The following is a 22,319-nucleotide window of genomic DNA, read 5'->3' as shown; positions in this document are numbered from 1 at the left end:
TGCTTTGTGCAGCTGGATCCTGGACTTCCTGTCAGATTGCCGGCAGGTGGTAAGAGTGGGCTCCCTCATCTCTGCCCCCCTGATTCTCAACACAGGTCCCCCTCAGGGCTGTGTACTCAGCCCCTTCCTTTACTCTCTGTGTACCCATGACTGTGTCGCCACTCACAGCTCCAATCTGCTAATTAAAATTTGCCAACAACACTACATTGATTGGCCTAATCTCAAACAATAATGAGGTGGCCTACAGGGAAGAAATCATCTCCCTGACACATAGGTGTCAAGAAAACAACCTCTCCCTCAATGTCGCAAAAACAAAGGAGCTGGTTGTGGATTATGGGAGGAATGGAGACAGGCTAACCTCCATTGATATCAATGGATCTGGGGTTGAGAGGGTGAACAGCTTTAACTTCGTTGGCATCCACATCACTGAGGACCTCACGTGGTCTGTACACAACAGCTGTCTGGTGAAAAAGGCACTACAGTGCCTCTTTCACCTCAGACAGTTGAGGAAGTTTGGTATTGGCCCCCAAATCCTAAGAACTTTCTACAGGGGCACAATTGAGAGCATCCTAACTGTCTGCATCACTGCCTGATATGGGAATTGTACCTCCCTTAATCGCAGGACTCTGCAGAGAGTGGTGTGGACAGCCCAGCGCATCTGTAGTTGTGAACTTCCCATGATTCAGGACATTTACAAAGACAGGTGCGAGAAAAGGGCACGAAGGATCATTGGGGACCCGAGTCACCCCAACCACAATCTATTCCAGCTGCTACCATCCGGGAAACGGTACTGCAGCATAAAAAACAGGACCAACAGGCTCCAGGACAGCTTCTTCCACCAGACCATCACACCAATTTAACTCATGCTGATTTCAGTGTATTTGTATTTTACATTGACTGTTCTATTTATTATAAATTATTATAAATTACTATGATTGCTCATTGCACATTTAGACAGAGACGTAACGTAATGATGTTTACTCCTCATGAATGTGAAGGATGTAAGAAATAAAGTCAATTCAATTCCATTCAGTTCAGTTGAAGCCATTAATGTGGTTGAGACTTAGAAAGTTGGCAAAGTGGGACCTGCGTGGTTCCCTGCAGGACCAAGCTGGTTGATCTGGACTGCTGACACTTAGTTTTTGTGCACGTCGATCACACAGGGGTGTCAGCTCCTAAAAAAGTATTCCCGTAGCAACCAGACAATGTATGTAAATGAGCGAGGAGGAAAAAAAATAAATTTAACCACCCACTCTTCCCTCTCGTCATTGTATACTGTTCAGCAATGATCATAATTTGTACACAAAAGTTCCATGTTGTGTTAGAAAGGGCAGAAATCAATGTTGCATGAAAAATGATGTCGATAGGTGTGTGTGGTCAGTGGGGGAGAAAGTTAGGCATGAATGGCACTGGGAAGCTTCCTTCTGGAAATCACTATAGGGCTATTAAAACAAAAACTTCATGCCATCTGAAAAGTTTTTTCCCTCATGCGGTTAATCTGATCAACAATTCTAGTTAGTTCTCCACTCTATCTATTACTCCCCCTCTCCCCGTCACTGCACACAGTGTAAACACTGTAAACTACTTTCTATAATGCTGTTAACATTGTAAATACATGCTGGTATTTATATATCTACATTTTTATAGAATTCTTTATTCTTTATAATTGTTGTTGGTTCTTGTTGCATGTCAGGCCCACACACCACAGCAAATTCCTAAAACATGTAAACGTATGTGGTGAATAAAGTTGAACCTTGAAAAAAAGTGGCCAGTCCACTTTCCTGATAGATGTTATTTCACTTGGAAACAAGTGTGAGAGTGATCTTATCTATTGCTGCGTTCGTCAGGCTGAGCAAAATAAAAGCAATTAATCATATAAGAATTGGAGGGAGACAGGGCTGATTGACAAAATCCATTTGCCTTAATAATCTGTCAAGTGGTGGTTCTATGTGATTGCACTATTTACATATCTTTTTTATCCCCTATATAGCAATTATTTTTCCTATTATTGCATATGGATCTGTTTGCTGCTTCATCCCGACTCTTATAGTCCATTTCATTGCCTCATAACCCTCCCTGGTAAATGGCTTAATTTGCTCTCTGATGCATTTAATTTCTATTGATGTTGTCGACCTCGCCGTCAATGGAATAATTTTGTCCTGTATTTTCCCAGTTTGCAACTACTTCAACCAAATTCGTTCATAATCTTCTTGAATCTAAATTTTCCCAGTACTTGTACTTCCTTATGTCAGTCATCATTGTACTGAATTGCATCTATTGCAAAATATTTTCTTCAGAATCAGGTTTAATATCACTGACATATGTCATGAAATTTGTTGCTTTGCAGCCGCAGTACATTGCAATATATAATAAAAGAAAAACTATAAATTACAATAAGAAATATATATAAAAATAGAAAAAGTAGTATAAAAAGAGAGAGAGAAAAATAGTTAGATGGTGTTCATGGGTTCATTGTTCATTCAGAAATCTGATGGCAGAGGGGAAGAAGCTATTGCTAAGGTGTTGAGTGCGTGTGTCTTCAGGCTTTTGTACCTCCTTCTTGATGGTAGCCATGAGAAAAGGGCATGTCCTGGATGATGCGGGTCCTTAATGACAGATGCTGCCTTTCTGACACACCTGTCGACATGGGCTAGTGCCCATGATCGAACTGCCCGAACTTACAACTTTCTGCTGTTTTTTCTGATCCTGTGAGGTGGCCCCTCCATACCAGACAGTGACGCAACCAGTCAGAATGCTCTCAACGGTACGTCTGTGGAAATTTTCGGAGGTCAGTGAAATGCCAAGTCTCCATTGTTGACATACTTCCCTAAGCCCACTGTGTACTATTCTCTAATTGTGATCAGGTAAATTTTGACAACCTTTATCATTAAATTATGACTTTTATAAATTGCAATTTCTACAACGTTCCATATTTTGTTAGGTTTCCTTATGCCATTATCATTTTGATGTATTCACAGTGCCTTCTGCACCTCAGCTTTCCAATGTTCCATCTCTAAAATCTTAGTTTTGTCCCTTTGGGAATATATTTTGTAATTAAAAAGCTATATTGCTACTCTACACTTAATGACATAGATTTTTGTCTGCCAGCTATTGCACCTTGGCGATATCACTGACTTTTGTTCTTCAATTTATTTTCCAAAGCCTTCTATTGATTGCAATTTTGATATCACTTTTCCAAGTCTGGTCTCCAGATCACTGAGGTTCACAAAATAGGAAATATTTCCATTGAAGGTTCCAATGGACCACAGCTACCTGCCCCAAGCAAGTCTTTACTTAACTCCTTCTCTTGGTTTCCACCTTGTGAACAATTTTGCCATCTTCAAATCAAGATTAAAAAATTCTACTTAGAGATCATGTTAATTTGATCATAATTACCGAGAATGAGTTTACCTTCCTTTGGATAACAGAAATTAAGTACGTTTGCTGCATTTTCTTTTCCAAAATAACTTGCGACCAAATGAACCCTGCATTATAATTTCTGTTACCTCTGCTATTTCTTCCTGTATCTGCCCAAATTTCTCCCCAAATTTTCCACAATTGTCTTTAGATTCTAAAAGTTGTCTCCCTTTAGAATACACAAAACAAATCACTCTTTATCCATTATAGACTTTTTTGTAAACATTGGTACTTCAGTACTATCAATTTCTGCTAATTCTCCAGGAACTCACTATTCTTGCCTCTCCTCTACTACCTCCCAGTTGAAAAGATCCTTTTTAAAGAATGCATTTGTAGAATCCAGGCCTGCATAATATTTTGCAATGTTTTTAAGTGCTGAACTGTCACCATGTCTGATGGCCCCAATAACTTTTCTTAGATTTAGGAAAGGGAATTGAAGCCAGCTTTGAATTCGTATTCAAGCTATTGGATTCATTCAACATGTGCAGCTGCTCACAGTAAGTTGTAACAGAGAGGCTTGCTTTTCCACAGTAGTGTCCACAACCCCAAATCACTTTGTAGTGATCACAGTGATGCTCTGTTGTACTCTTTGTTGTAATACTAACAATGAGGTAGCTAGTTTGGATGGCAAACTCTTCTAGATAGTGATAATTCTACTTGTATGTTATTGATCAGAACAGTAGGGTTAACCCTTCTGCTTTTTGTCATAAGAGTACTTCATTGTCTTTTGTGATTACTCAGAGTGGGCCTCAAATTAACAAAGCCTGCAACATTGATGGCAGTACTTTCCTTGGTTACTGAACTCAAGTCTCAGTCTAGATTTTTGTCTTCATATCTTGAATAGGACCTGGAGCCACAACTTCCTGAGCTTTCTGACAGGTTGTCTTATCTATAAAGCAAGAATTGTTTGTCAAGTTTCAGGATTTTTTCGAAGGAAAAGTAAGCTATCTCTTGCTGCAAAAGTTAAAACTATTAGCCCAAAAGCACACAAATGGGGTTGAGTCTGGTAAAGTCTTGCATATGCTAGTGTCTTTGCTAATTGGTTCTTTTGGGCAGTGCTGGTACTGAAAGGAAAAGCAACCTATATTAATTCAAAACTACTCAATAAAGTTTTGATTTGTAATAATTAGTCCCTCTGAATAACAAATCCAGCCCTACATCCATCCTCCACTTATGGTCTCTTAATCATTCCCAAATTTTATTGCTTCACCTCAATAGTACAAAGTCATTGCCCAGCAGATTTGGTAGCTCTTGACAGTGTATCTCATTGAAATTGAGGGCACTGAATGTGCAGAGTTGAATACAACTGATGCCATGACAGGAGCGAGATATACCAAGCAGTGGAGTAGCGTTGTAGCAACAACCTTGCACTTAATGTCAGTAAGACAAAAGAGCTGACTGTGGACTTCAGGACAAAAGAACACATACCAATCGTCATAGAGGGATCAGAAGTGGAGAGAGTAAGCAGTTTCAAGTTTCTGGGTGTCAAGATCTCTGAGGATCTAACCTCATCCCAACATATCGATGTAGTTATAAAGAAGGCAAGACAGCAACTATACTTCATTCAAGTTGCTGGTGAACGCAGCAGGCCAAGCATCTATGCTGCGTTCACCAGCAACTTTGATGTGTGTTGCTTGAATTTCCAGCATCTGCAGAATTCCTGTTGTTTGAACTATACTTCATTAGGAGTTTGAAAAGATTTAGTATGTCAACAAAAACGCTCAAAAACTTCTATTGATGTACCATGGAGAGCATTCTGACAGGCTGCATCACTGTCTGGTATGGAGGGGCTACTGCACAGGAACGAGAGAAGCTGCAGAGGGTCATAAATTTAGTCGGCTCCATCTTGGGTACTAGCCTACAAAGTACCCAGGACATCTTCAAGGAGCAGTGTCTCAGAAAGGCAGTGTCCGTTATTAAGGACCCTCAGCATCTTTTCTCAGCATTACCATCAAACAGGAGGTACAGAAGCCTGAAAGCACACACTTGGCGATTCAGGAACAGCTGCTTTCCCTCTGCCATCCGATTCCTAAATCGACATTGAACCTGTAAACACTACCTCACTTTTTAAATATATTATTTTTGTGTTTGCATGATTTTTTATGTATTCAGTATACATCTATTGTAATTGATTTACTTATTTTTTTACTTTTTTCTTCTATATTATGTTACATTGAACTGCTGCTGTTAAGTTAATAAATTTCATAACACATGCTGATGATAATAAACCTGATTCTGATGATCCTGTTTTTAATGGTTGGAATAGTAATTTGCCCATTTAAATATATAACCCTTGGACAAAATAATCTAACTGTGTTTAGGGAGTTGTATCCCATATTATCATTGGATAGTCTGCTTGCTTTATAAGTCCAACCAATTACTTATATTTGATCTCTGGTTTATGGGCCTTTTTTAAAAAAATTATAAGACCATAGGAACATTTAGCCCATCAAGTCTGAATTAGGCCATTTGGCCCATCAAGTCTGCTCTGCCATTTCATCATGGCTGATCTATTTTTTCTCTCAACCCCAATCTCTTGCCTTCTCCCCGTAACCTTTCATGCCCTGAGTAATCAAGAACCTATCATCCTTCACCTCAGATACCCCCAATGATCTGCCTTCCACAGCTGCCAATGGCAACAAATTCCAACGATTCACCGCCCTCTGGCTAAAGAAATTCCTTGTCTTTTCTGTTCTAAATGGACATCCCTCTATTCTGAGGCTGTGCCCTCTGGTCCTAGACTCGCTCACTATAGGAAGCATCCTCTCCACATTCGCCCTGTCTAGGCCTTTCAACATTCAATAGGTTTCAGTGAGATTCCCATACCTCCATTTCCTCTAAATTCCTTGAATTTAATTCATTAAATAAAACTTATAAAATATAATAAATCATGTTTATCACATATGAATTGAAATAGAACAGCTCAGTTGTCAGCCCAGTGTACAATGCGACTGATCCATTTTGGTCAGAACCATTACCAATCATTAATCAATGCCGTATATGGACTTGCTGTGATTTGTAAGTCTGGGGAATTGGTAGTAAGCTGACAGTACGTTCATGTAGTTAGTAAATGTATGTTTGGGGTCACAAGATCTATATATATTATATTTTAATGATTCTTCTGAGTTTTTCAGTGCAAATGCTACGTTAATGGTGTTCTAATAGGAATTACTATTCAATTAAAGGGAATAAAACATCATCTACTAATTGCCTTTTTCATCTGTTGTAAAAATAATGCTAGTAATATCTGTCCAATTCCACACCTTATTTATCATCCCTTTAAATGAAATACTTAATAAGTTCCTGGTGGTTTGTTTTCATTAGTTCAGGTGTACTTTGTGGATTCATGTTACTTAGTCTTTAGTTGCTTACAGTTTAGCTGTTCTCTCCTTTGGGTTAAACCAGTTTGAGAAGCAGGGAACAAAGCATGAATGCTGCCTGAATTCAATACCAACCATTTCTACTCTATGGGGTTTTCTTAGCTTCATTGAACAAACTGGTGATTTCCAACACCTGCACCCCCAACTTTAGTAGCTTGAATATATAATGCAATGCACACAAAATGCTGGAGGAACTCAGCGGGTCAGACAACGTCTATGGAAATGAATAAACGGCTGACGTTTTGTGCTGAGACCCTTCTTCGGGACTGAAATGGAAGGGGGAAGATGCCGGAGTAAAAATAGTGGGGGGAGGGGAAGGAGGCTAGCTAGAAGGTGATAGGTGGAGCCAAGTGGGTGGTCCTACATGTATATGTAATATTATCTGCATTGGGGAAAATTTAGCTTATTTTAAGTGATTCATAGTATGTGGTGCACTGTGCATTAGGTCTAGAAGCTGGAGGCCAGATCTGCTGATGTGGGACGTGAGTTTAAATCCTGCTGGGGGGTTTAAGTTCGCGTAATTTAAGTATATCTGCAATAAAATCTAAGGGGAATAGGTGGAGAATGTGAACCTATTGGGTTGTTTAAAAAAAAATCTGGTTCAATGAGGTCTTGCCTGTGGAGAGGCAAGTCTGCTAATGTGATCTTGGCCTGGCCCTTGTGTGTTAGCCTGGAAAATGGGAAATATTGCTGTGTAGTCCCTCTTCAAGGGTGTATGTATAAATATGCAGAACAAGTGCTGGTCTTGTCAGTGGCATGCATATCCAATGAATAATAAAAACACATTAAAAAGAAACATTTATAAATATAAGTCTTTCTTGATCTGATTGCAGTTATTGCAATGCATGCTTTACTTTGGGGTGGGGTAGAAGGATCTACTCTTCATACAAAGAGAATTGCAGTGTTACATAGCATCTCTGATTTGCTCCCTAAACCTTCTCAACGCAACCAGGTCAATGACTAGCTGGACACGTTACCATGGCAACATTGCTATTAACCTTCACATTGCCAGCCCAGTGTGCTATCAGGAGATTGTGGAGAAGAGGGATAGAGAATTTATTTTCCAACAAAAATAAGCTTCAGCATTAGTGAGTCAATTAAAACAAATGCTGCAAGTCTCACCTGGTGCAACAATATAAAGAAGTCTGATGCAGAAATATATAAAAGGCTTAAAGGTCTTTGACTTGAAATATTAACTCTGTTTCTCTCTCCACAGGTAAAGTATATAATCTGCAGAGTGTCTTTAGCCTTTTCTGTTCTTATTATTGGCTTCCATTATCTGCTTTTTTTTCCTTCTCAAAGATTAAAGAAGAGGCATAAAAAGATGAAAAGATTAGCTCTGTTTTCACATGTATATCAAAACATACATTGAAATGCATCACTTGCGTCAAGTCAAGTCAGTGAGCACCGTGCTGGGGTCAGTCCACAAGTGTCCTCACACCTCTGGCACCAACGTAGCATAACAAATCACTAACCCTAACCGTACATCTTTAAAACGTGGGAGGAAGCCAGAGCACCTGGAGGAAGCCATGACAGGAGAATGTACAAACCCCTAACAGGCAGCAGCGGAAATCGAACCGTGATCGGTGATTCCTGGCTCTGCAAAGCGATGCGTTAACGACTAGGCTGCTGTGCCACATTGAAAAGAGTGCCTTGTCATGAAGAGGCAGTAGGATTGGATCCCATGACTGATCTCTTATCTTTATCCTCATTTGCCTGCACTAAGCCTATATTCCTTGATACCCAGATTGATTTCTGTTATGAAGATTCTCAGTGACTGAGCATCCACAGCCCTCTTTAGTGATGGAATTCAAAAAGTTCGTTCACGTCTGGGTGAAGTACTTTTTTACTTTCATCTTGCCCCTGTATGACCAACCTGTTGTTTTGAGTCTATGATCCCAGGTTCTAATTACTCCTGCCTAGGAAACATCGGTGCACCTTCTCTGTCAAGTCTATTAAGGATTTCATTTTTTCAGTAAGAACATCCCTCATTCTTTGAAACTCAACAGAGTAGGTCTTTTCTCTTTGCCCTCCATGGAATGAATTTGGAGAAATTTTGTTGCATTCCCAATGATATAAATATACCTTCCTTTAGTTTGGGACTCTGGAACAAGATGTAATTTTCCAGGTTTAGTCTCACTGGGGTCCTATATAATTGCAGTAAGACATCTTCAGTCTGGTACTTAGTAACCTTTCAAAAAAAAAATACACCCTTCTCCTTTTTACCTACTTGCTGTAACTGCACATTAACTTTATGTAATTTGTTTGCTCAGGGCATCTAAATACAAATACTTTGAATCCCTTTGCCATTTAAATTCTGAATCTGTATCTGTCAATACTCCATCTTTCTGTTTTGTTGACTAAAATGTTTCTTATTCCATCTATTGTATCAATGTCCATTCATTGAGTCTGCCTATTTACCTTTCAAACCTATCTGCATCACCTTTCGCAGCCCGCGCTTGCAACCAACTTCTGTAACATCAGCAAACTTGGATGTATATCAGTTGGTTCTCTCGTCCAAATCACTGAGCAAGATTCACTAGCTGGGGGTCAAGGCACCAGCCCACAAATCTTAGCCTCTCAGCTTAGAAATGATCAGTTTCTCCTTACCCTGTTTCCTGTCAGTTAAACCAGAGTGATATGGGGATGGGAACCACATCAGTAGGGCAGCAGGTGGTAGAGTTGAGGGCAAAGAAGGTGGACTGACATGCAATTCTGAAAGGAAGCTTAACAAGGGACATCCTAATAAATATGGCAAGAGAGAAATGTGTTTGTTTCAACACGAGAAACTGATTTACTGAGAAGAATTTCTTAACATGTATGTTATATCCAGCACCTCCGATAACTGAGATCAAGTGTCTCTGTTTTTCTGATTCTATTAATTGAAGATTACTTTCTAGGATACATTTCAATTATTGTAGTTTTCAGTTTGAAAGGAATTCAAGACTGGAAAAAAAACACGCAGTAGATGCAGAGTACCAATGATCAAAGAGTAATTGTGAACATCATGAGTTTTGATTAGATCAAAGATACCAGGGTAAAGAGCAATTGAGTTAGATCCATTACTCAAGTCAAAATTTAAAGTTATTTTTGAAATATGTACGTGTCTCCATATACTACCTTGAGATTCACTTTCTTACGGGCATCACAGTAAGACAGCGAAATACAATGGAATCAATGAGAAACTACATGCAAAGACTGACAAACAACCACATGAAAAAGGAGACAAACTGTGCAAATAAGAAAAGAAACAAATAAATGAATAAATTATTCTGACAACATGGGTTGTAGACTCCTTAAATGTAAATCCATTAATTGTGGAATCCTTTCAGTGATGAAGTGAGTGAAGTTATCTACGCTGGTTCAAGAACGTGATGGTTGAAGGCTAATAGCTGTTGCTGAATGTAAGGATCCTGTGCCTTCAACCTGATGGCAGCAACAAGAAGAGATCACGTCCTAGATGATGGGGGTCCTTGACGATGCTTTCTCGTGGCAGTGGTCCTTGTAGCTGTGCTCAATGGTGATGGATTGGACTGCACCCATCACTTTCCAAATGGTGGATTGCAGTTTTAAATCATCCCAGGATATTTGATGTCGAATTTATTTCCGTTTTGGGATTATACATTTCATTTTATAAAATGGTAAGTCTGATACTCCTCAATTCATTGAGATCATGATTAACCATTGACTTCAATCCCACACGATCACCATGTCACTCAATTCCCTTGCAATTCCATTTCATGTGAGCAGGTTCACAGAGTGATTCTTATTGTGACTTTGGTGTCGTGTTATTGAAATTGGTGCTCTATCTATCTACTTGTCTGTTTATTTATTTGTCTATCTATCTCTCTATCTATATATCTATTGTTATATACCTAACTCTTTAGATAATGTTTAACAACAGGAATTCTGCAGATGCTGGAAGTTCAAGCAACACACATCAAAGTTGCTGGTGAACGCAGCAGGCCAGGCAGCATCTCTAGGAAGAGGTGCAGTCGACGTTTCAGGCCGAGACCCTTCGTCAGATAATGTTTAAATTGTTTTTGGGTAGTTTAGTATTGGGTAGCTTAAATGCCCTGTTGTCGCGATGTAGGTTTTCATTCCGTAATTCCTTCCTGCACCATGGATACTTCTCAACCTGCTGAGTTCCTCGCGCAGACTGGTAGTAGCACGTGTCCCTCTGAGTCAGCGGGTTAGAAATACAGTTGAACTCGTGGATATAGTGCATCAACATGGTTCAGAGAGCTGCACTGATGCAGATGTTGTCCTTTGGAAGAGGCCTTGTCTACTTCTGTGGTTGTTAAAAATCCCATGATGTATATTGAATATAATGATGAAGCTAACCTGGTGCACTGGCTAATAGAGTGGATTCTGTTTAATTGGACCATTAGTTAATCCAGGGGACCCCAACCTTTTCTGCACCGCGGACCGGTTTAATATTGACAATATTCTTGCAGACTGGCCAACCGGGGGGGGTGGGGTGGTGTTCAAGTAGGGTTACCTCAACATGTCTTTTACAGTTAGGGTTGCCAACTTTCTCACTCCCAAATATGGGACAAAAGTAGCAGTCAAATCCCAGGATACTTCACCCTAGGAAGGACTACCATGACCATGAAGCCTTGCGCGGGCACCTGTGTGCGCAGGCGTGATGTGCGCGTAGACGTGTGCATGCGCATACGTGCCGGGTTTTTTCCACACATCGGTTTTGCCTTCATCTTTCTGACTATACTGTACCTGTATTATTTCTGCTTTATATAGGCTGTGTATTTATCATATCATTCCTGCTTTCACTATATGTTAGTGTTATTTTCAGTTTTATGTGTTATTTGGTATGATTTGGTAGGTTATTTTCTGGGTCTGGGAACGCTGAAAAACTTTTCCCATATAAATTAATGGTAATTGCTTCTTCGCTTCACGCCATTTCGGCATGAAAGGTTTCACAGGAATGCTCTACCTTAGCGGGGGAAATACGGGACAAGGGCGGTCCCATATGGGACAAACCAATTTAGCCCAATATACGGGATGTCCTGGCAAATACGGGACAGTTGGCAACCTTATGTTCAAGTTCAACAGTGCGTGACAGGGAATGAGGAAAGGTGCAGCTGACTCATATCGTTTCCTCGCAGCCCGGTGGTTGGGGACCGCTGAGTTAATCAGGGCAGCCAATTACTTGTGACAACTCTTAAAGAACAAAAACTAATTGAGAAAATTATCAGGATATCGTGTCTTTATTTGGGACACCATGCCACTTAAAGGGGACAGAAGACTGTTGCTGAACAGCTTCTAACTAGCGTCTGTCACATGTACTTGGACACGACACCATGCTTAGAGCGAACAGTTTTTAAATAGAATCAGATGCATGTGTTTGTATTAAAAAACAGTGACCTTTGTCATTGATAGTTGGCAAGAAATAAGACAACTCAGAACTGTTTTGTTCACTGCAGCTTCAAGCATTCAGGCTTAGAGATTCCAGCAAGGCTTGGTGAAAATGAATTGATTTCACTATTTCAACAAGTTAGGAACTACAAAGAATTTGAAGGTATCAACAATCATCTTGAATGTTACATTTGAAAATGAAGATTTTGAGGATGCAGTCATCAAAAGCATTGTACGAGGGCAATCCATTATCTGCACTTGGAGTCTGTGCTGATTTTGTTAACTTAAAGTTAATTTACAGTCAAAAGAACATGGCAGTTGGGTTCCTCTGTCAAGAACTGTTAGGGACTAATACACAGTTTTATGGTACTGTAGTAGTATTGGTAGTATTCTAATTTCTTCTGCATTTCATCTAAATACACAATTTGTTGCTCAGTTTGTCTTTTTATACATTTTCATCACTTTCCATGAAACTTCAGCTAACTGGGGCAGCTGTTTAATTGGGCCAAATGTACTGGTCCTGATGTGTCCCAATTAAGCAGAATCCACTGTATTTTACACCCAAACAACATCACTAAAACTGGCCTTTTAACCTGCAGTTGGAGTTTTCGGAAAATGTGGTCATTTGCTCTGGTATATCATGAATCATATTCTTGTTGAGAATTTTACTTGCATTACTTTGAGGTACGATTTAGCAGTGGCAAATTGCCATCTTTTACACCAGTTAATTCATTAAAAACCTCTTAATGCCAAACACTTATGATCAATTTCCCCATGTAAGGGTTGATAAATTTTAACCAGCCCATATCCTTGCCAAAGAAAATTTATGTTTCTTTCTTCTATTATTTTTTTTTGTAGGAAAGTCTTAAAGGAGATATCGGTTGGGGATCTGGAGCCAAATGAGACGGTGCAGGCTAATTTGGAGGCACAGTTGCTCTCGAAGCTTGAACATCCAGCAATTGTTAAGTTCTACTCCAGCTTTGTAGAGCAATTCAGTTTCTGCATCATTACAGAATACTGTGAGGTGAGCAATTAATAAACAAGCCTGGAGAAGAGCTGTAATGTTTCCAATGTAGTTAGATTTATGCATGGGGGAGAAAAAGCAGAATTGGTTCATTTAAAGTGCCACCTTTTCAGTCTGTTTATATGGCTATGTGTTGTTGTCTCAAACACTACAGTGGTTGGACTGAATCCAGAGTTTTCTGTGATATTTTGGATTCCAGTAAATGGGTGCACCACCACCTTTGCAGTTCAGTGGATATACAATGTATAAGACATCAAGCCAACTAGTAATCAAACCTGTTTTTAGAAATTTAAGAAATTTGTTGAGAATATAAGAAGGAAACATGTTTAGTTTTGGCAGCCAGTAAAAGCTGTCTTGAGCAAATGCAACTTTTCTCTTACCCCTCTCCATTCAATAACATGTTGGATATTTCATTGATATTTCACTCTGCTTCGTCAATTTTAGCCGCAAGGTACGATACCGCAGAAGGTCAGTCTTTTTTTTAAAAAAATGTGCGATAATGAGGCAGAATTAGGAGTGAGTGGAGGTTACTGTTTATTTAATCCAGACTGCTGAAATCTGATTTCTTGCATTTAAGTTGTGCTAAGTTTGGCACAGCCAAGAAGGGCCAAAAGGCCTGTTTCTGTGCTGTAGTTTTTCTATGGTTTCTAAGTGTTGAAGTGGAACTATATCAATTCTGTAATTTTGTAAGCTCTCACAGAGAGCTTTATCGGTATACTGGGCTTATTTTTGGAATAGCATCTGCAGCTGCACTCTGGCAGAAAGCTATGGGCCAGCTGCTGTCCAGGCACTCAGTGTTACCTGGATGACATCATTGTTACTGGTAAGGATGACAAGGAGCACCTCCAAAATCTTCAAACTGTGTTAAAAAGATTAAAAGATTATGGACTTTCCAACATGTGTGAATTCTTACTGTGGTTGCCCCATTGGCACACAAGCAATACACAAATCTGGTGAGGAAATTCATGCACTGGTGGATCCCCAAGTCCCAAATATGTGTCACAGTTTCAGTTCTTTTTAGGATTTGTTTGTGACTTTCACAGGTTCCTGCTAAACCTGGCTATTGTGTTCCATCCTTTGAACTTATTACTACAGATCAGAACGAAATAAGACAAAATAATCTGCAGATGCTGGGATCAAAGCAACACTCACAACACGCTGGAAGAACTCAGCAGGTCGGGCAGCATCCGTGGAAACGATGAGTTGACGTTTCGGGCTGGAACCCTTCGTCAGGTGTGAAGAGGGAAGGGGCAGAATCCCTATAAAGAAGGTGGGAGAGGGTGGTAAGGAGTATCGACAAAAACTCGAAGACTTCGGCCTTCACCCGGCCCTGTGTGGCTGGATCCTGTCAGATGGCTGGCAGGTGGTCAGAGTGGGCTCCCTCACCTCTGTCTCTCCAACCCTCAGTACTTCCTTCCCACCCTTCCCCACCTTCTTTATAGGGCCTCTGCCCCTTCCCTCCTCAGTCCTGATGAAGGGTTCCGGTCCGAAACGTCGACTCATCATTTCCATGGACGCTGCCCGACCCGCTGAGTTCCTCCAGCGTGTTGCGAGAAAGAAATAACAATGGGCAAAGCAGTGTGAGGTGGCTTTCCAAAGGGTAAAGGAAATGGTGACATCAGACTCTGTACTGACACATTATGATCTACATCGTCTAGTGAAGCCTCGCCTTGCCCATCACATGTTATGAGTGATGGAAGTCAGCAACCCACAGCCTTTGCATCACATTCCTTTACCGCTGCAGGGAAAATTTATGCACAAGTTGACAGAGGTCTCGAGTCTGGTTTGAGGCGTAAAATATTTCAACCAGTACTTGTATGGGAGAGAGTTTATGCTCATTGCTGATCATCGACCACTACTGCCCGGTTTCAATCCCCAAACAGCAGCAGCAGGAATGCAGAGGTTGGCTGTTTCTTGGAGGACACAATTACAAGGTCAAATTCAAGAGGATAACCAATCATGGAAATGTTGCTGGATTGTGCCATTTATCCTTGGTAAAGGAAGTGCTTGAACAATTTACAAAAGAGGACATTCCTTGATGTATTCTCCCTATTGCAAATCGGAAGTCTCCCTGTTATGGCAGAGATGATCCAGAAATGCTCCCTCTGCCACTTCCTTGTCCATTTCCCTCTCTCACCTTCACTTCTTATGTGCCGTCACTTCCCTCTGGTTCTCCTCCCCCTTCCCTTTCTTCCAAGGCCTTCTGTCCTCTCCTATCAGATTCCCCCTTCTCCAGCCCTTTATCTCTTTCACCAATCGACTTCCCAGCTCTTAACTTCACTCCTTTCCCTCTCCCAGTTTCACCTTTCACCTACTACCTTGTATTTCTTCCTCCCCCTCCCCCCCCACCTTCTTTTTCTCTGACTTATCTTTTTTCCCAGTCCTGATTGAAGGTCTTAGCCGGAAATGCTGATTGTTTACTTCCTTTCCATAGATGCTGCCTGGCCTACTGAGTTCCTCCAGCATTAGAAGTGTTCGCAATTGCCTCCTCTACGGCCTTGCACTCTGACAATGTGTTGCAAAGCCTCTTCTCAAGAACTGGTGTTCCAGAACACTTAGTTATTGGCAATGGACCAGAGTTTGTTATGGAACAGTTTCAGTCATTCCTGAAAATGAATGGAAAATGACATATTACATCTGCACTGTACTACCACCCACCTACAAATGATTTGGCAGAAAGGTGTCCAGAGCTGTCAAAACTATTCCTTGCAGTCCCAGAATCAACTCTTATAACCACCTTGAAGGAGGCCCCAGAACCAGAGATTGTTTCACAGCCACAAATCTCACCTTCCAAGCGGAGTGATCCCCCTTGTCAGGAAATATGTTATCCCACAAGAGTAAGAAATCGTCCATGGTGATTAAGTCTTTAGGCCTCAATGGGACAATTTAAAATTTACTATGCTGTGGATGTTTATATAATAGTTGTATCATATGTCATATATATGACTAGAGAGAAATGCTGTACATTATGTATGTGAGTTGAGATGCATTTTATATTGAGTTGGAGTTTATAGCAAAGCAGGGAGGATTGTTGTGTGTTTAATATTTCAGTAATATTTGAGTAATATTGTCAATGTATTGCTTGAGTAAGCATTCTTTGTAGTTTACATAATTCAATACGGGTTATATGTAAAAGATCGTGAATGGCATACATTATTACACCACTGCACCATATGTGACCACTTCATGAAAGAAAAGCTAGCATACATGAGTATCTGTGGCTCCTGCGTTTTTCTCTCGATTTAATTTCTGGAGTTGCAAAACATAACCGGCTGTCAAAAAGATTTTTTTTTAACTACTGATATTAGTTACTTAGATGCAAGTTAAAGTGACTAATCTTTTCAAAGTGAGAAGCAATTTCTTCACTTTGAGGTCGTAAATCTTTGGAGTTTGCGACCCTCAGCAGCTGTGGATGTTCAATTGCTAATTATATTCAGGATTGAGTTGTGGGGGTCGGGGTCAGTGTTACTGAATTTTTATGAAATGGACAAAGGACATGAATTTGGTTATAGAATAAGCCCTTATCTTATTGAATTGAAGAGTAGGAGAAGAGGGGTGAATAGTGTATGCCTAGTTTCATTTCTTACACTCTTGGATAAGGGTAAAATTCATTTGGAGATATCCAGCAAAAATGTTGAGCTTAGGGATGAGTAACATTTGCTGCTTTGATTCTTTTTGTTTCCTTATGAGCTATTGTACTTCTATACAATGGAGCAAAATTTCTTTTGAGTTGAAAATAGTTTGCTTTCAACACTAGCTATGCAGCATTCAATTATTCTACAAAAGTATGCTATTCTCATAGTAAATAAGTGGAAAAAGTGTGAATGCAGCAAGATCTATTTTATTCAAAGTGAAAATAATGCAAAGAGTCAGGAAAAGCTATTTTCCCACCACGTAATGAAAACGTATTGCTGGTTTGTCAGAATTGATTTCCATCAGGAATCTCATCTTTGGCACTGTGGAGCGTCTCTATTAATGGCTGCTGACTATGGCCAAACTTATGGCATGTTGCAGTGATGGTCAGAGCTGTAATATGTTTTTATGAATAGACTTCAATGATTGGCTAATAATTAGGAGCTGTGAAGCTTGAATTGGAGGAACTATAGGTCATTAAATGCCAACAATGAAATATATTCCATCTTTTCTTGTGCTGAACCATCTGTCAGTTACACCTACACAGTCAGTTATCATTGCTACCAGAAGTGCTGAAGTCTGATTTAACTCCTCCACATGGCCCTGAGTCAATCCCATTTTAGGTTGTTTTAAAATTGACTTTATTTATGGTGTTGGATCCAACCCTGCTATTATTGTTGGAGTTAGCAGATAAATTACTTCTTTGAATGCTGTACTTTTCTCATTTACAAACTTGTATTCTTTTGTGGGACATGAATGTCCTTGGCAAGTTGTATGGCATGGTAGTGTAATGGTTGGCACAATGCTTTACAGTACAGGCGACTGGGGTTCATTTCCCGCCTCTGCCTGTACTTTCTCCCCATGATTGTGTGGGTTTCCTCTGGGTGCTCCAATCTTCACTCACAATCCAAAGACATACTGACGGTAGGGTAAGAGGTCATTGTAAATTGTCCTGTGACCAGGCTCGCATTAAATCTGGGGATCATGGTTCGAAAAGCAGGAAAGGCTTATTCTGCACTGTATCTCAATAAATAAAATAAAGAAGTTCAGCATCTATTGCCCATTTTCAATTGTTCTTGAAGTGTGGCCAACCAGGTTAAGGGTGAAAGATTCCCTTTGCTAATAAAAGAAATCAATGAACTAGATGGGGTTTAAGACATTTTCATGGTTATCGGTAATGACGTTCTAAAAAAACCAAAATTATCCAGATTTATTTAATTAATTAATGAAATTTAAATTCTCCAGCTATTGTCTTGGTAATTGACCATTATTATTAGTCCAATAATCAGGTAGCACCACAGTAGGATAGTGGTTAGCATAATGCCTTACAGCACCCGTGATTGGGGTTCAATTCCTGTCACTGTCTGTAAGGAGTTTGTATGTTCTCACACTTCCTCCAGGAGTTCTGATTTCCTCCCACATTTCAAGGACGTACAGGTTAGGGTTAGTGTTACGAGAATACACATAAAATTAAGATGTTTGCTGGCCTGGGCTAGCATCAGTGGCATCAGCAGTTGGTCTGCCACCTGCCCTCAGGGGAAGGAGAGATAAGGAACAATGGAGCAGCGTCTGGAGATGTGTAATGAAGGGATGTGGGAGAGAGAGCTGTCTGGAGCGGCTCCCCCCTTTGAACCCTGAACTGTTTGAAGTGATGGACAGGCGATACCCCAGCAGGGGGATAAAAAGGGACAGGTTCGCTAAGACAGGGACACACGCCACCCGAGGTAACGAGACCCTGGAAGCGGTGCGCCTCTCACGAGTGGGTGAGAAGTATCAGACAACGACAAGGGTGGAAAGGTACGATCAGCGGGAACCCGGTGTGTGTCCGCCCTTGCCTGGGTGCCGGGTTCACTGCAGAGGATCGACCGCATCTGGAGGAGGGGTCACAGTCGGTGACCTCAGGTGACATCACCAAGGACCCGTCCAAAAGCTGTTTGTGAGCCATCTCGCTGGTCTGTGAGTGAAGCCGTTCTGAATGATCAGTTGGTCCTATTCTATGTCTCTCTTCCCCCACCTTGTCCATCGCCATGGCAACGATTACTGCGAGCTGAACTACTAACTGGACTGAACTTTGAGTCATTTTGAAATTGGTCATTTACCCCTAGACAACGATAGAGCTTGATTGATGCTGTTATCTTAATTCTGTGCACATGTGTGGTTATCATTGTTGAACTGTTGCATTTATTATCCTTTCGATTACTGTGTTGCTTGTTTCTTTAATAAAACTTTCTTAGTTCTAGTACTCCAGACTCCAACTGAGTGATCCATTTCTGCTGGTTTGGCAACCCAGTTACGGGGTACGTAACATTAGTAAGTTGTGGGCATCTTATGTTGGCATCCGAAGTGTGGCGACACTTGCGATCGCCCTCAGTGTGTCCTCGGACTGTGCTGGTCACTGGTGCAAACGACACACTTCACTGTATGCTCCAATGTACGTGTGACAAATAAAGCTGATCTCTTTAATCACTAGGCTAAAGATTTATAGATCACCTCTTGGGACTTTTTCATTGAAGATAATCGGAAAGATCCAGGTTTCATGGGACACCACCATTTGTTTTGTTGTTAAGATCATAAGATATAGGAACTGAATTAGGCCATTTGGCCATCAAGTCTATTCTGCCATTTCATCATGGCTGAACCATTTTTCCTCTCAGCCCCAATCTCCTGCCTTCTCCTCATATCCCTACATGCCCTGACCAATCAAGAATCTAACAACCTCTGTCTTAAATATACCCAATGACTTGGCCTCCACAGCTACCTATGGCAAAGAATTCCACAGGCTCACCACTCTCTGGCTAAAGAAACCCTCCTCATCTCCACTCGAAAAGAAACTTCTCCATTCTGATACTGTGTCCCCTGTCTTAGACATTCACACCATAGGAAACATCCTGACCACATCTACTCTATTGGGACCTTTCAACATTCGATAGGTTTCAATGAGGCCACCCTTCATTCTTCTGAATTCCAGTGAAAGTTACTGTTCACTGAGTGAATCTATGTATAGAAATGATTTCTTTAAAAATTTTGGTTGAGTTTGTTATTTATTATGCACACTCAACTTTGAAGAATATCTGTTATGTATTTGTGTGTGCACAAGTGCCCCAACATGAGACTCGGGCTGTAGAGGCTGCTCAGTGAAGAAGAAATTTAATAACAGGCTCAAAAATATTCATATCAGTCACTTTATAATGACTGCTTAATTTCATATCTCAGAACCAATTTCCAGGCCTCACTGGAGAAACATAGATAAATAGAATTGAACTTTCTTGAACTGAAGTATGGAACCTGAAATGTAACATGATAAAAAATAAAGAGCCCGAGATTTTGATATTTTTTCTATTATTCAAGAAATGAATACTTCTATGCAGTCATTCAAGACAGTACAAGGTGCTTTGCAGCCAACACCTTTTGTCGCTGTTTCATGGAAGAAACATGCCAATCAATTTGATTCTGGCAGGCTCCCACAGCTGCAGCATGATAAGCCAGATGGTCAATTTCCTTTTGTCCAAGGGATAAATATTGACTAATACTGGCTGTCAATGCTCTTCTCTTCCTTGAAGCAATGCTTCCAACTTACAATGCAGATGGGATGTAGTTTTTTATCTAGAAGGCAGTACTACTTTCAATTTGTCCTGGTCTTGGCAGTACAACCACAACTTTCATACTTTGGATTGGTTTCCACTGAACCAATTTTACGCAATGCATGTATTTATTTACCTCCTCCTTTATAGCTGATCCATGGAGCAGTGGGATAGAAGGATATGCAGTCAATCCCTTGAGACTCTTGTGCCATTCCTTTGGATCTTGTGAGATGTTGTGAAACACCTTGAAATGCTTTGCTATGCGTTAAGTGCTGCATAAATGCAAACTGCTGTTCAAAACTCAAAGTCAAAGTAAAATCTATCATCAAAATATGTACATAGTACTGTGCAAGAGTACTGCGTGGCATGGTAGTGTAGTGGTTAGCACAACACTTTACAGTATCAGCGACCCAGGTTCAATTCCTGCCACTGTCCGTAAAGAGTTTGTGTGTTTTCCCTGCGACCACGTGCGTTTCCTCTGGGTACTTCAGTTTCCTCTTAATTGATCGTGGTAAATTGTCTCGTGATTAAGCTAGGATTAATTCTGGGGATTGCTGGGCGGTGTGGCTCGAAGGGCGGGAAGGGCTTATTCCGCCCTGTATCTCAATAAATGGAAATAACACTCTGGGGTGCACTGTATTGCACTGTACTGCTGCCACAGAAACAAAACAAATTTCACGACATATGTGATGATAAACCCAATTCAGATCTGGATCACTACTGTGGACTGTAGGTCGTAGAATTAATTCAGACTAGCGGTGAGTGAAGAACACACATTTTACTCCGTGTTTCAATGTACATGTGATAAATAAGTGAATCTGAATTTGATCCAGATTCAGTCCACTTTGTATAAGAAGCCAAGTTCTGATTATGAACTTCTAATTCCTGGATCCAGATCACTTTAATATAAAGAGTAACAACAGTGGCAGCAGTACAGATCCCATTAGAACATCAGCTTCCACCTTCACTGAATGGTGTCTACTTCTAACTCTTTACTAAATTATCAAAAATCTGTCAATCTTCCATTAGAAATTGCTCCCTGTCTTCCCCATCGTACCATTTCCAAGAAGAGTAGGTCTCCTGCAAAACAGAATCAGTACTTCAGATGGGTTTTGACTGAGACTCCATGCAGCTGAAAGATGGCTTCCTTACTTCTGAATTACAACTCCCCGGCAATAGAAGACAACTTCCCATCAGCCATTTTGATTACATTTCAAATCAATTCACCAGGTTTGTGATTTGCATGCTTGATCCTCTGAACCTCTTTGCTCCTCTGTGTTTCTGAGTTTATTTTTTGCTGATCTCATTAAGAAATACCCTCATCAGTATTTCTCATATTGTCCTATGTAGTATTCCCCGCCAGAGTTTTCATGTCAACATGTTGTGCTGTATCCCCTTGAGCCTAAGTCATGGAATACCTTGAACATGATTAGATATACCTACTTGTACGCACCAGTACCATTTTGGATTACACATCGGGGTGCATGGTAGCATAACAATAAGCATAATGCTATCACAATGCCAGTGACCCAGGTTCAATTCCTGCTCCCGAGGAAAGGTCACAGCCCGAAAGGTCACTCTTTTCCATAGATGCTGCCTGACCTGCTGCGTTCCCCCAGCATTTTGTGTGGGTTGCTTTGGATTTCCAGCACCTGCAGATTTTCTTGTGTTTTTGTCAATTCCTGCTGCCGTCTGTTTGGAGTTTGGACGTTCTGCCGTGACCGCATGCGTCTCTTCCAGATGGTCCAATTTCCCCCCACATTCCATAGACATGCTGCTTGGTGGGTTACTTGGTCACGTGGGTGTAATTGGGCATTGTAGGCTCATTAGGGCTGGAAGGGCCTGTATCTTTAAATACAAAGGCACAAAGGTACAATTTAATGCCAGAGAAATGTATACAATATACAT

General features: G+C 40.6%; 1 protein-coding gene across 1 annotated transcript in view; it reads left to right on the top strand.

Annotated features, from left to right (window-relative positions):
• nek11 (NIMA-related kinase 11) overlaps positions 1–22,319 on the top strand; it is a 331,369-nt gene that overhangs the window by 78,203 nt on the left and 230,847 nt on the right. The window contains exon 2 of the mRNA XM_063069323.1: positions 13,032–13,197. Coding sequence (XP_062925393.1) covers positions 13,032–13,197 — 166 coding nt within the window. The remainder of the gene's footprint in view (positions 1–13,031; positions 13,198–22,319) is intronic.

This window comes from Mobula hypostoma, chromosome 17 (genome assembly GCF_963921235.1).
Source record: "Mobula hypostoma chromosome 17, sMobHyp1.1, whole genome shotgun sequence".
In the NCBI taxonomy this organism is placed as follows: Eukaryota; Metazoa; Chordata; class Chondrichthyes; order Myliobatiformes; family Myliobatidae; genus Mobula; species Mobula hypostoma.
This window is presented reverse-complemented; position numbering and strand designations above follow the sequence as displayed.